We start from the raw sequence: 14,774 nt of genomic DNA on the forward strand, positions 1-14,774 counted from the left end.
TAAAGCCTTTCATTATCTAAGTCCAAATTTGGTTTCTTTAACACTGTATTCAATTATACTTTAATAAAGCTGCCAAATTGTTTTCAAAAACACTATGTAAGACATATGGCTTCGAGGAAACAGACCATATACACAGGAATTTTGTTTATAAGTACAATTTTAAATGGTTTTATAACAACTGATCATTAGTGGATAAAAGTTAATGCCCTAGATTATTTCACGTGGCCCCCCTCAACTAAAGAGCTAATATAAACATTTTCAATTACAAAAATGCTAAAAGAAATTATGGAGGGGCTATGATGACAGTCTTGAAATAAGAGTACTACAAGCTGAGCCAAAATACAAAATTCATTAAATCTTAAGGAAAAAAATTGATAAATTTTCCTTCATTTAAATTTCAAATTTCCGTATAATAAAATACATCCTATGAAAAGCTAAATGTCAAGAGTGAATCCTAAGGCAAACCAAGAAACAGACTCAAAACTATAGAGAACAAACTGATGGTTATCAGAGGGAAGAGTGTGGGGGGGATGGGTGAAATAGGTGATGGGGATTAAGGAGTGTGCTTGGCATGCTGAGCAGCAGGTGATGTATGGAAGTGTTGAATCACTATATGGTACACCTGGAATTAATATTACACTGTATGGTAACTGGAATTTCAATAAAAACTTAAAAAATAAATAAATAAATGAACAGTAAATAAATAAAGGAAATGAAAAGAGAAGAAAAAATGTAAACTAGAAAAAAACTGATAGAACACAAAATGGAAATGAATTAAAAATTATAATTAAAAAGTAAGACTGGGGGAAGAAAAGAGAGAACCTTAATGGAAACTTCGGGTGATGATGACTTGTCAATGTAGCCACCGACTGTAACAAATGTCCCACTGTGCTGCAGGACGTGGACAGTATGGGAGGTTGTGTGTGGGGTGGTATATGGGAACTCTTGGTACTTTCCATTCAATCTTTCTGTGACCCTAAAACTTCTCTAAAAGATAAAGTTAACTAATTTTTTAAAAGCTAAATTGTAAGATACAAAGGAGAAATATTAAAACATATACAAAACAATGGACTTTGCCCACAATACGTGAGCTCCTAAAAATCAATTTAAAAGAATGAATAACCCAACAGAAAAATTGATAAGGGATATAAAATGGTCATTCATACAAAAAAATATGCACATAGTCTATAAGCATATGAAAAGATTAAGAACTGAAACAATATCTTCTTAAGAAAATATTTATTATTCTTTCCTGGAAAGACTATACTGTAGCGGGGCACCAAATGCCACAATAAACTATTGGTAGAAGTGCAAATTGACACAGGCTTTTTGTAGGAAATTTCATAGCCTCTAATAAAATTTAAAAACACATACTCTTCAATTCAGTAATTCTACCCTTATGTAATTATCTTAGAGAAATACTTGCATACCTGCCTATATATACATGGGATGTGCACAAAGAGGTACTGTTTGCAACAGAAAAATACTAATTACAATAAGTAAATGTCCATTAATGAGAGTATGGTTCAAGAAATCATAGTATATCCTTAAATGGGAATACCAGTACATCCTTATATGGGAATACTAATCAGCAGATTAAAAGATCATGTCTACATAGGGTAATGACATGGAAAAATCTCCAAGATATATTAATAGAAAACAAAACAAAACAAAACAAAACCTCTACATACAACATATTAAGTCTGATACGCAAAAAAATAAAATAAAATCCTGGGGCGCCTGGGTGGCCCAGATGGTTAAGCGTCTGCCTTCGGCTCAGGTCATGATCCCAGGGTCCTGGGATCGAGCCCCACATCGGGCTCCTGGCTCAGCAGGGAGCCTGCTTCTCCCTCTCCCTCTGCCTCTCCCCCTCCTCATGCTCTCTCTCTCTCTCTCTCTCTCTGTATCTCTGTGTCTCAAATGAATAAATAAAATCTTTAAAAAAATAAAAAATAAAATAAAATAAAATCCTAAAACAAACCCAACTATTTACAAATGTACATTTTATATATGTGTGTATAAAGGTACAAAGTCTAAAAAGAAACACACTAAACTTATAAAAATGATTACCAATGTAGAAGGAAGTTTAAAAATTTATGGAGGAAATAATGGTATGAAAGGGAACTTTGCTTGTACTTACTATTTGAAACTTTTGTACCAAAAAAAATCTGTGGTATTTGAGATGGAAGTGGTATTCGAGACGGAAGTGGTATTCTTTCTTTCTTTTTTTTTTTTTTTTTTTTTTTTTTAAAGATTTTATTTATTTATTTGACAGAGAGAGACACAGCGAGAGAGGGAACACAAGCAGGGGGAAGGGGAGAGGGAGAAGCAGGCTTCCCGCGGAGCAGGGAGCCCGATGCGGGGCTCGATCCCAGGGCCCCGGGATCATGACCTGAGCCGAAGGCAGACGCTTAACGACTGAGCCACCCAGGCGCCCCGGTATTCTTTCTTAAAGAGTAATTCTGTAGTGTGAAAGTTCAAAATGCAAATATAGACTATTTCAGCAAGTTTGGTAGTGAAGTGAACAGTTAGGAGAAAGCAAAAGATATATAATATTTACAGAAGAAAGATCTGAGAATGCCTGGAAAGGAGAAGAGCCTGGTCACCCAAAGAGTATAACGTTAATTTAAACCTTGTTAGGGCCTTACTTTCGTCATTTGAAATGAGAATACGAAAAATATCAACTTCTTAGGGTTATTGTGAGGATTTTACCACGCAAAACATTTAGCAGAAGTCCCTGAAAGTCAGCAACAGTCTAATGAAGGCCCGTCACAAGTACATCATAAAATATATGCTGTCTTTCTAGAGCATGAAGTCATCTGGCAAAAGTCAGATATGGTCAGATATGGAAGAAGAAGTACTTGTGGAAAACATTAAGAATATGGTCAAGCTTAAACACAACTAAACAAATTTCTTCAAAATTTAATGCAAGGCCAGGAAGAAAAGGACTTTTACACAGGCCACTTTGAGAGGAGAATGGCTAAGATACAGAATAATAATAACAAAGATGGGCATGGGCTTAAGGCGCTAAGTGTGCAAAACAGGTCTGACAGAGCCAGAGATCAATGGGCACAACACTGAAGGTGAATAAAGGGAGAATGCTAACCTAAGTAGCAAGAATTTTGTTCCTGAAGGACTCTGGAAAATGGATCAGCTTCAATTTATTATTAAAATGAGTCCAACTGAACAAATATTTCTGCAATGGTAGTGCCGGAACAGTGGAAGCTTACAAATAAAGAGCGAACTGAAAAACTGATTAGTTCTTTAAAGTAAATAAATGACCTAATAACCATAACAGAAATGGCAGAAGGTAGCAAAAAATAGAAGAATAAACACAGTGCTTTCCTTGATGTCAAAACAGATGACACCATTAGTTATATTCTGGGAAGGAACACATGACCAATCCCAGGCATATATCCCCACAAGCAAAATACCAATCCTCATTTGCCACTAAATTTCACCAACTCCTATGCCAGTTGCCCAAAGCAAGCTATTCCATTTTTTCCAAATCCTGAGGTAACTTCACAAAGCAAAAATCAAAAATTAAACTGACCTTTGGAGTACCACAGTCACACTCTTCCCCAGGATCCACCAATTTATTACCACAGAAGGGAGCACTATAGGCTTCATCAGGCTTTGGAATATTAAGAAGGCAGTTTCCTCCTTTATTTAAAGTTAACTTCTCAAAGTCCTCTGCACTGCAACTGCTAAAGTTTCTGGAACCTCTATAATAAACATTAAGAAAAAGATCTTATGTCATAGCGATTATTCATTTTGAAATTTTAAATCATGTCCTCAACCAACAAGAAGTGAATATTTACAATGGCAGAAAATAAACTACTAAAAAACAGAGAGAAAAAAATAGAGAAATGAGAATAAATATAGTACATTATTTCAGTTACTACATAATAATTCACTATTTTGGTTATATTATACCTCCATGAAAATGTCTTCCAAACATATAAATTACATTAATATATAAAATCGTAAGAAGACCTTAGAAATTATCTAGTCCTATCCAAAATTCAGTTTTATTTACCTTCTATAATAAAAGTTCCTCAAATATTTGACACTAGCTATATGTTTCCCCAATCTTTTTCACTCTACAGGGTAACATTCTTATGTTCCCCTCACTATCACATACAGGGAGCCATGTGAAAATAACGTGAATGGGCATTCCAGGGAGGATGCATGATAGCCACCAAGAAGCAAAATGCACAGTGCAGAATTTTAGCTACAGTTTGAGGCTTAAACCTTATGATAACTCCTGAGAACCATGCTTACTACTCGGAAGGCTAGATGGGCTTCTAGAAATTGTCCACCTTGAGCTATCCATGTGAGATCTATAAAAATGCAATTTTGATTTGTTCTACATGTTGTTGGGGTTTTTTTAGTTATGGGTTTACTCAATAACTCTAAAATACATCCAGATAGTCCCATTGCCTATTTTCACTTTTGAAGAGCAGAGAGAAACATACCCACATCTACACCAAGGATCTTTGAGAAATCCAAGTCCCATTAAAATTTTATCAGGGGAATTTGGTGCCTGAAAGAATCTCTTTCAACAGTTTGAGCAGTGGTGCCAAGAGTAGCATCAGAAATGAAAACTGTGGTGCATTATACTTATTAAGGAGGCATCCCTGTCTATGTTGGCTCTTTCGTACTTCCAAGGAACCTAAGAAACAGATCCTTTCTGTGAGACTTTGTGTTCTGGATATACATATTACACTCTTCTTTGCTAACTGGTCCAAACTTTCCAGAGAAGTACATAGTCCTGACTCTTGGCTCTTGGAAATGGAAAGCAGTCTGCCTAGACATTTTTGTACCGTTAACTACTATTTGACAAAAAAAAGTCTTTGAATGTGGGGTTTTGAAGGATTTTAACAGACTGACCCACAGACAAAGAAAGGTCAATTGTCTGTAACAAAAAATAAAAGGGGGGGGGCAAGGCAATATTTTGGTTCACATAGAAAGAAAAGATCTCCCACAAATCTATTGACAATAAAAGGCTTGTTTTCAATAGTCTTTTTCTCACTAATCTCTATTAGTGATATTGTGAGGAAGAGTCCTCTTGTACAATACCATTCATTCAAGTATTTGAACATTATTATGCACAAGGCACTCTTCTCCTGTGCAAGGGATAAAATGGTGAACAAAGCAGACAAAAATCCTCACCCCTATAAATATGGCATTCTAGTGAGTGAGACAAACTATACACATGGTAAGTAAACTGCAGAGTATACAAAGGTGATAAGTGCCATGGGGGTAAAATAGGGAGGAGGTGAAGCAGGTGACCGAGGTGGGGGGGTGGGGGAAGGGAAGCAATAGCAGTCAGGACAGGTACTTCAAACACTGTGACAACCGAATCAGAACTGGATATCTGGGAAAAGAACATCACGCCAGGAAAGAATAGCAAGTGTGAAAGCCTAAGGTAAAAGCCTGCCTGGAGTGTACAGGGAACAATAAGGAAGCCAGTGCGGTTGGAGTAGAGTGAGTCAGGGAAGGAATGAGTAATGAGAGATGCAGTCAACAAAGGTGAGAATAGGCCATTGTAAGACTTGACTCTCACAGTAAACTGTGAGAGAAATGAGGAATTTGGGGGGACGATACAATGGAAAGTGAGCAGGAGTAACATGATTTGACTTGTGCTTTAATAGGATCACCATGGTTACTATTTTAAGCAGGAAGAACATACAAAGGGTTCCTGCAGAAATCCACTCAACTGATGATGATGTACCAGCATGACAGCAGTGCACACAGTAAGGAGTGTTTGGATTATTTATATGTTTTAAAGGAATAGCACTTAAGATGAAGAATGTGAATAAAAAGAGAGAAGTCAAGGATGACTCCAACATTTTTTGTGCCAAACTACGAGAAGGAAGGAGTTACCATTAACTGACATAGAGAAGACTGTGGGTAGAGCAGGTTTTAGGAGAGATAACGGAAGTCTGAGTCTAATAGACATCAGGTGACAATGTCAGAGTAGTAGTATCTAGTAATTATCTCATAAACAAAGGAGACTTCAATTTATTTATTTATTTTTTGGTAGGAGACTTCCATTTAAACAGAGTCTTGTGACTGCTTTTTATTTGCTATTGTTGATCTACATATGGTAAGTATCTTGCCTGCCATGTAGTACACATACAATAATGTTTTCTGTAAGAATACATTAATCAGCCAATAACCACAGAAATTGTGCAGACATATGGTATATTTCTGCAATTAAGTCCCTAATTCTAATCTACATAAAGTCTAGCACTTCTCTTGGGGGTACCTGGGTGGCTCAGTCAGTTAAGCGTCTGCCTTCAGCTCAGGTCATGATCCCAGGGTGCTGGGACTGAGCCCCGTATCAGGCTCTCTGCTCAGCAGGGAATCTTCTTCTCCCCCTAATTCTGTCTGCTGCTCTGCCTGCTTCTATGCTCATGTTCTCTCTCTGTCAAATAAATAAATAAAATCTTAAAAAAAGAACTACATAAAGTCTACCACTTCTAAACAGGTTACTTTAATTTTATTTTTATTATGTTATGTTAGTCACCATACAGTACATCATTAGCTTTTGATGTAGTGTTCCATGATTCATTGTTTTCATGTAACACCCAGTGCTCCATGCAGTACGTGCCCTCCTTAGTATCCATCACCGGGCTAACCCATCCCCCTACCCCCCTCTAAAATGCTCACTTTCTCAGAGTCCATAGTCTCTCAAGGTTCATCGCCCCCTCCAATTTTCCCCCCTTCAGTTTTCCCTTCCTCCTCCTAATGTCCTCCATTCTATTCCTTATGTTCCACAAATAAGTGAAACCATATGATAATTGACTTTCTCTGCTTGACTTATTTCACTTAGCATAATCTCCTCCAGTCCCATCCATGTTGATGTAAAAGTTGGGTATTCATCTTTTCTGATGGCTGAGTAATATTCCATTGTCTATATGGACCACATCTTCTTTATCCATTCGTCTGTTGAAGGGCATCTCGGCTCTTTCCACAGTTTGGCTATTGAGGACATTGCTGCTATGAACATTGGGGTGCATATGGCCCTTCTTTTCACTACATCTGTGTCTTTGGGGTAAATACCAAGGAGTGCAATTGCTGGGTCATAGGGTAGCTCTAGTTTTAATTTTTTTGAGGCACCTCCACACTGTTTTCCAAAGTGGCTGTACCAGCTTGCATTCCCACCAACAGTGTAAGAGGGTTCCCCTTTCTCCACAACCTCTCGAACGCTTGTTGTTTCTTGCCTTGTCAAATTTTGTCATTCTAACTGGTGTAAGGTGGTATCTCAATGTGGTTTTTATTTGAATTTCCCTGATAGCTAGTGATGACGAACATTTTTTCATGTGTCTGTTAGCCATTTGTATGTCTTCTTTGGAGAAGTGTCTGTTCATGTCTTCTGCCCATTTTTTGACTTGATTATTTGTTTTTCGGGTGTTGAGTTTGAGAAGTTCTTTACAGATCTTGGATACCAGCCCTTTGTCTGTAGTGTCATTTGCAAATATCTTCTCCCATTCTATGGGTTGCTTCTTTGTTTTGTTGACTGTTTGCTTTGCTGTGCAGAAGCTTTTTATCTTGGTGAAGTCCCAAAAGTTTATCTTTGCTTTTACTTCACTTGCCTTTGGAGATTATCTCGAAGGAAGTTGCTGTGGCCGATGTCAAAGAGGTTACTGCCTATGTTCTCCTCTAGGATTTTGATGGATTCCTGCTTCACATTGAGGTCTTTCATCCATTTTGAGTTTATCTTTGCATATGGTGTTAGAGAATGATTGAGTTTCATTCTTCTCTATATAGCTGTCCAATTTTCCCAGCACCATTTATTGAACAGACTGTCTTTTCCATTGCATATTTTTTCCTGCTTTGTCAAAGATTATTTGACCATAGAGTTGAGGGTCCATATCTGGGCTCTCTATTCTGTTCCATTGATCTATGTGTCTGTCTTTGTGCCAGTACCATGCTGTATTGGTGATCACGGCTTTGTAATATAGCTTGAAATCAGGCAGCATGATGCCCCCAGCTTTTTCTTTTTCAACATTTCCTTGGTGATTCGGGTTCTTTTCTGATTCCATACAAATATTAGGATTGTTTGTTCCAGCACTTTGAAAAATGTCATTGGAATTTTGATCGGGATGGCACTGAAGGTATTGATTGCTCTGGGCAGCACAGACATTTTAACAATGTTTATTCTTCCGATCCATGAGCATGGAAAATTTATTCATCTTTTTGTGTCTTCTTCAATTTCTTTCATGAGTGTTCTGTAGTTCCAAGAGTATAGATCCTTTACCTCTTTGGTTAGGTTTATTCTGAGGTATCATATGGTTTTTGGTGCTATTGTAAATGGAATCGATGCTCTAATTTCTCTTTCTACAGTTGCACTGTTAGTGTATAAGAAAGCAACTGATATCTGTGCATTGATTTTGTATCCTGCCACATTACTGAATTGCTGTATGAGTTCTAGTAATTTGGGGGTGGAGTCTTTTGGATTTTCCACGTAAAGTATCATGCCATCTGCGAAGAGAGAAAGTTTGACTTCTTCTTTGCCAATTTGAATACCTTTTATTTCTTTTTGTTGTCTGATTGCTGTTGCCAGGACTTCTAGTACTATGTTGAACAAGAGTGGCAAGAGTGGGCATCCTTGTCGTGTTCCTGATCTTAAGGGAAAGGCTCTCAGCTTTTCCCCATTGAGGATGATATTCGCTGTGGGTTTTTCATAGATGGATTTTATGAAATTGAGGAATGTTCCCTCTATCCCTATACTCTGAAGTTTTAATCAGGAAAGGATGCTGTATTTTGTCAAATGCTTTTTCTGCATCAATTGAGAGGACCATATGGTTCTTTTCTCTCCTCTTATTAATGTTTTCTATCACATTGATTGATTTGTGAATTTTGAACCACCCTTGCATCCCAGAGATAAATCCCACATGGTCGTGGTGGATGATCCTTTTAATGTATTGTTGGATCCTATTAACTAGGATTTTGTTGAGAATTTTGAAATCAATATTCATTAGGGATATCGGTCTGAAATTCTCCTTTTTGATGGGGTCTTTGCCTGGTTTGGGGATTAAGGTAATGCTGGCCTCATAGAATGAGTCTGGAAGCTTTCCTTCTATTTCTTTTTTTTTTAAACAGCTTCAGGAGAATAGGTATTATTTCTTCTTTGAATGTTTGGTAGAATTCCCCAGGGAATCCATCAGGTCCTGGACTCTTGTTTTTTGGGAGGTTTTTGATCAATGCTTCAATCTCGTTAGTGGTTATTGGCCTATTCAGGTTGTCAATTGTTTCCTGTTTCAGTCTTGGTAGTTTATAGGTTTCCAGGAAGGCATCCATTTCTTCCAGTAAACAGGTTATTTTTAAAATAAGTTTCTTAGTTTGTAGTTGGAACACATTTTCTCATAGATACAATGTCTAAAATGTTTGATCCTAAAGCAACCCATTAAAAAAAAAATTTAAAAAGCTGTTTTACCACAATGGAGTCCACTATAGTACCGAAAGGATTAAGAAAATCAGAAGCGTTTCTGGTACTTTTTACCTGATGGAGATAGTAACAAACATCCCCATTATTTCTCTTCAGTAAGGCTCTAGGGGCTACAATGAAGATATTTTTCGCCTAGTCATCCCTGGATAGCACCTACAGTAATAAGGGTGATCTTTCTCCTAATACTTAGCTTGAATAGCAACTAAAGTATTCTTATTCTCTACATATCACCCTGGGTGCTAGGATATTAATTTAAAGCATCTCCTCATCTCTTTTCTCATACCTTAGGTACGTTTTCCGAAACTGCATCAAAAGGAGATAGATGTGACCGACAGTAATGGAAACAGCCTACCAGAATATGACCAAAAAAAAAAGACAACTATCATTTAGAACATTCTTTCTATGAGTAATCTGGAAATAATCAGAACACAGTTCCATCATTACTATCCTAATCCTCACAGCCAAGGAGTAGGAAGCCCTAACAGAGGGCTCTAAATGATGGCAATTAATTAGATTTTTTTTAAAGAGTCTATTTATTTATTTGACAGAGAGAGAGAAAGTGAGACTTTTTTTTTTTAGAGTGCCCTGCAGCACCTGGATGGCTCGTCGGTTGAGCCACCAACTCTTGGTTTCAGGTCAGGTCAGCATCCTGAGATTGAGCCCCATATCAGGCTCCACACTCAGTGCCGAATTTGCCTGAGATTCTCTCTCCCTATCCCTCATCCCCTCCCCCTGCTCACTCGCACTCTTGCCTGCTCCCTCTAAATTAATTAATTAATTATTTATTTTTTAAAAATAGAGTGTCCTGATTATGGAGGCTTTCTGAACTAGTTGGCATTGAAGGGTATGGTTAAGAAAGCCATTTCTCCAGAAAGGTACCTCCCAGGAGGAGCACCTCACACTTCCAGGAATCCAAGTGCAATATGTGAGAAAAATATTACCAGCCCCTACCAAATACCTTAGTAATAACAAAAATCATATTACAAAGTTAGATTATCCACTTTTTAAACAGAACTGGCTCCAAATGACTGAGTTATCTAGGGAAAAATGTCAAATGTCTATGTATCACCTGCATCTAAAAAAAAGGCCTAATTTATAATGAACATTCAATTAATATTTACTACACAGCATATGAAGTAGAAGGTTTAATACCACCAAAGATAACCTAATCATTCTTCTCAAGTTATTCTTAGCAAAATTGTTCAAATACACTAACCAACACATTACCAAAATACAACATGAAGACACAAAATACCAAAAGCCACTCAAAAAAAAAAAAATTAAAAGAAACTATGAGTGGGGAAAAAAAAAACAGGTACAATCTCCAGACACTAGAATTATCAAACAATAACCAAAAACACCCTGCTTACTATGGTCAGGGAGAAAAATGACAAGCTCAGAAAAATTTTAGCAGGGAAATAAAATCCACAATAGTAATATAGCATGTATGAAAAAAACTAGATAGAAATTTGGGAAATGAAACATCATAAGCAAAACTAAGAATTCGATGGATAGGTTTAACAACAGACTAAATACAAATAAAGACAGGCTCAATGAATTAGAAGATGTAAGAAGAAATTACCCAGAAAGAAACATAAAATGATAGAAAATGTCTAAGAAAGGTGGGAGACCAGATTTTGTGAGGTCTTACACAAGTTACCTAGAATCACAAAAGAAGGATAGCAAATATGCAGAAATACTATGCACAGACGCAATATGTAAAGAAGCAGTATGTGAAAACATAAGGGCTGAGAATTTATCACAATTTATGAAAACTATCAAACTTCAAACTTTAAAACTCAAAAAACAAAAATCCTAAGCAGGTATATCAGTGTGTGTGCGTGCTATTTTTTTTTTCTTTCCACAACTTCAATAAACTTAAGAAAAAAACTTGAAACTTAAAAAAAATTTAAAAACTATGAAAATAGCCAAAAAGTAGATAAATCCACTTCAGTAGAGTAACATTTTAGTGATAGCTGACATGAACAGCAACATGGAGCCCAAAAGAAAATGTAATAATACCAATATGCTGAGAGAAAATAACTGATAACTAGAATTCTATATTCAACAAAAATGTCCTCAAGAATGAAGGAGAGGAGGGAGGATTTAAGATGGTGGAGTAGTAGGGGGACCCTGAGCTTGCCTCCTCCCTCAAACACAGCTGGATTAACATCCAACTATTTTGATCAACTAGGAAAATAATCTGAGGATTAAGGAAACAATCTGCACAGTTGGACAGAATGTGGCAGATGTGAGGTTCTGAGCCATGAACTGGGGGAAGAGGAAAGTCTTGGGGCTTCGAAGAAGAGGGAACCCTCTTCACAGAGCAAAGTCAGGGAGAGGGAGAGAGCGAGAAAGAATGCAGCAGGTAGGGATCACACAATAAGTGAGTAGATCCCCTGGGTCACACTGGGAGAGATTGCTGCCCTCCCCAGAGCACATTTGGAAGAGCAAATTTTGCCTCTCCAAGAACAAAAGGCCAGCTGGGAGCCACTCAATAGCTGTGTGGGCAGAGGGCAGATAACCTTATAGCAGCTTTTCGCTATCTGCCACAATAGATTCAAGCCTCTGTGTAACTGCTTTTCTCGGACAGAATGGAATAGGGGACTGCTTCTCCCGCAAATGACAGATATCCTGGTTGCAGCTTTTCACTGTGCGTCACAGTAAACCCTAGCCTCAATGTGCGCACCGTGCAACTGCTTTTCTAGGACAACATGGAGCTCCATAAGGTTCTCCTGGCGGGGAGGGGGGTGTGGAATGGATCCCCTTAAAACTTGGAGTTTTGAGTCCCAGCCACTGGCCAGAGATAAAATACAAGAGATCTGTGACGTGGGGCATGCTGAAGGCCCAGGAACAGCCAGGTTAAGGGCAGGGAACTGAAGAAAACCCAGGACACAGGAGATTATTTGCTCTTCTGAGACAGCCTCCAGAACAGCAGTGGCCAGAAGTTCCCCTCCCTGGGGACGAGAGGATGAGGTGACACCATATTCTTTCCCCTCCACCATTCTTCCCTCCTCCTGCCCACCAACATGGTTGAACTTCATAGAGAAACACAGCACCTCCAGTGAAGGCTGGAGTTCCCTACACTAAGCCCCACACCCCTGTGCTTGGCAGGGGCATCATTACAAGGGCAAGTTAGCCTGTGAACCAGCCCAGCAGGCCTCTCAATCAGAAGACCAACAGAGGCACCCAACATGTACCAAGTATACTGCTTAAAGAGTGCTCCAAAACATGAGCTTCTGGTGGAAATAGGAACAGGCTTGCTTCTTTCTTTTTTTCTTAGTTTTTAAATTTTTAAATTGTATCTTTTATTTTAGATATATTTTTCTTTTTTTTCTCTTTATTTTTTTTTTGGTATCAGGCTTCTAATTCTTTGTTCATTTGTTGGTTTGTGTGTTTCTTTCTCTTATTTTTCCAATCAGGCTTTTTTCTTTTCTTTCTATTATTTTCTTTTCTTCTTTCCTTACACTTTTAACTTCCTTCTTTCTTATTCTTTGGAATCAGGCTTATAGTTTTTTGTCTCTTTGCATTTTTGTTCCTTTTCCATTTCTCTAGTCTTGGATCAGACTTTTTTTTTTTTTCCTTTCTTTTCTTTTCCAGGTTTATCTTAACAAACAAATCAGAGGCGCTTTGGTGGCTCAGTCATTAAGCGTCTGCCTTCGGCTCAGGTCATGATCCCAGGGTCCTGGGATCGAGCCCCGCGTCGGGCTCCCTGCTCAGCGGGAAGCCTGCTTCGCCCTCTCCCATTCCCCCTGCTTGTGTTCCCTCTCTCGCTGTGTCTCTCTCTTCAAATAAATAAATAAAATCTTAAAAAAAAAAATCAAAGCACACCTAGTTAAAGGTCCAAACACTCCCCACTACAAGCAAGGAGGAACTCTGTAAAGAACGGACCACTGGGAAAGAACAGCCAAAATTTAATAGCAGAGTGTACACAGCATACACCAGAAATGCTTACTGAAGATTTCTGTTGTTATTGTTGTTATTGCTGTTTTTGTTTTGGTTTCTTTTTCCTTTTCTTTCTTCTTTTCTCTTACAGACAAATTGATGAGATGCAGAAAGTTACCCCAAAAGAAAGAACAGGAGGTAGTATTCATATACAGGGATTTAATCAATAAGGATGTAAATAAGATGTCTGGACTAGAATTAAAAAGAAAAATTATAAAGATACTACCTGGGCTTGAAGAAAGCAGAGAAGACACTAGAGAATCCCTTACTGTAGAGATAAAATAACTAAAATGTAGTCAGGCCAAAATTAAAAATGCTATAACCGAGATGCAGTCCCAAGGGGAGGTCATAAAAATGAGAATGAATGAAACAGAAGAGCGAATCAGTGATATAGAAGTTAAAATTGTGGAAAATAATGAAACTGAAAAAAAGAGGGAAGGAAAACTATCAGATCACAAAGGTACACTTAGGAAACTCAGCAATTCCATAAAGTGAAATAATATCCATATTATAGGAGACCCAGAAGAAGAGCAAGGAAAAAGGGGCAGAAGGTTTATTTGAACAAATTATACCTGAGAACTCCCCCAATCTGGGGAAGGAAACCAGGCATTCAGGTCCAAGAGGCTCAGAGAACTCCCCTCAAAATCAATAAAAATAGGTCAACACCTCAACATATTATACTAAAACTTGCAAATTACAAAGAAAAGAGAAAATCTTAAAGCTCGGGAGAAGAGGTCCTTAACTTAGAAGAGTAGACACATAAGGCTCACAGCACACCTGTCCACAGAGACCTGGCAGGCCAGAAAGGACTGGAATGATATATTCAATGTACTAAATGAGAAAAATATGCAGCCAAGAATACTTTATCCAGCAAGGTTATCATTCAGAATAGAAGGAGAGATAAGGAGTTTCCAAGATAAACAAAACTAAAGGAATTCATAAACACTAAACCAGCCCTGCAAGAAATATTAAAGGGGACCCTTTGAGTGGAGAGAGAGATCAAAAGTATCAAAGACTAGAAGGAACAGAGACATTCTACAGGAATAGTGACTTTATAGGTAATACAATGGCACTAAATTCATATCTTTCAATAATTACTCTGAATATAAATGAACTAATGCTCCAATGAAAAGATGCAGGGTATCAGAATAGATTAAAAAAAAAAAAAAAACAAGACCCATCAATAAGCTGCTTACAAGAGACTCATTTTAGACCCAAAGACACCTCCAGATTGAAAGTGAGGGGGTGGGGAACCATTTATCATGCTTATGGACAACAAAAGAAAGCTGGAATAGCCATACTTATAATCAGACAAACTACATTTTAAACCAAAGACTGTAATAAGAGATGAAGAAGGACACTATATCAT

General features: G+C 37.8%; 1 protein-coding gene across 2 annotated transcripts in view; it reads right to left on the minus strand.

The window, feature by feature from the left end:
* The window catches only part of ADAM9 (ADAM metallopeptidase domain 9), a 163,204-nt gene that overhangs the window by 76,962 nt on the left and 71,468 nt on the right, over positions 1 to 14,774 (minus strand). For both annotated transcript variants that reach the window (XM_035003990.1, XM_035003991.1), the window contains exon 12: positions 3,554 to 3,725. In XM_035003990.1, the coding sequence (XP_034859881.1) occupies positions 3,554 to 3,725 (172 nt within the window). The remainder of the gene's footprint in view (positions 1 to 3,553; positions 3,726 to 14,774) is intronic.

The sequence above is a fragment of the Mirounga leonina genome, unplaced genomic scaffold, assembly GCF_011800145.1.
Source record: "Mirounga leonina isolate KUSES-001 unplaced genomic scaffold, KU_Mleo_1.0 Mir_128, whole genome shotgun sequence".
Taxonomy (NCBI): Eukaryota; Metazoa; Chordata; class Mammalia; order Carnivora; family Phocidae; genus Mirounga; species Mirounga leonina.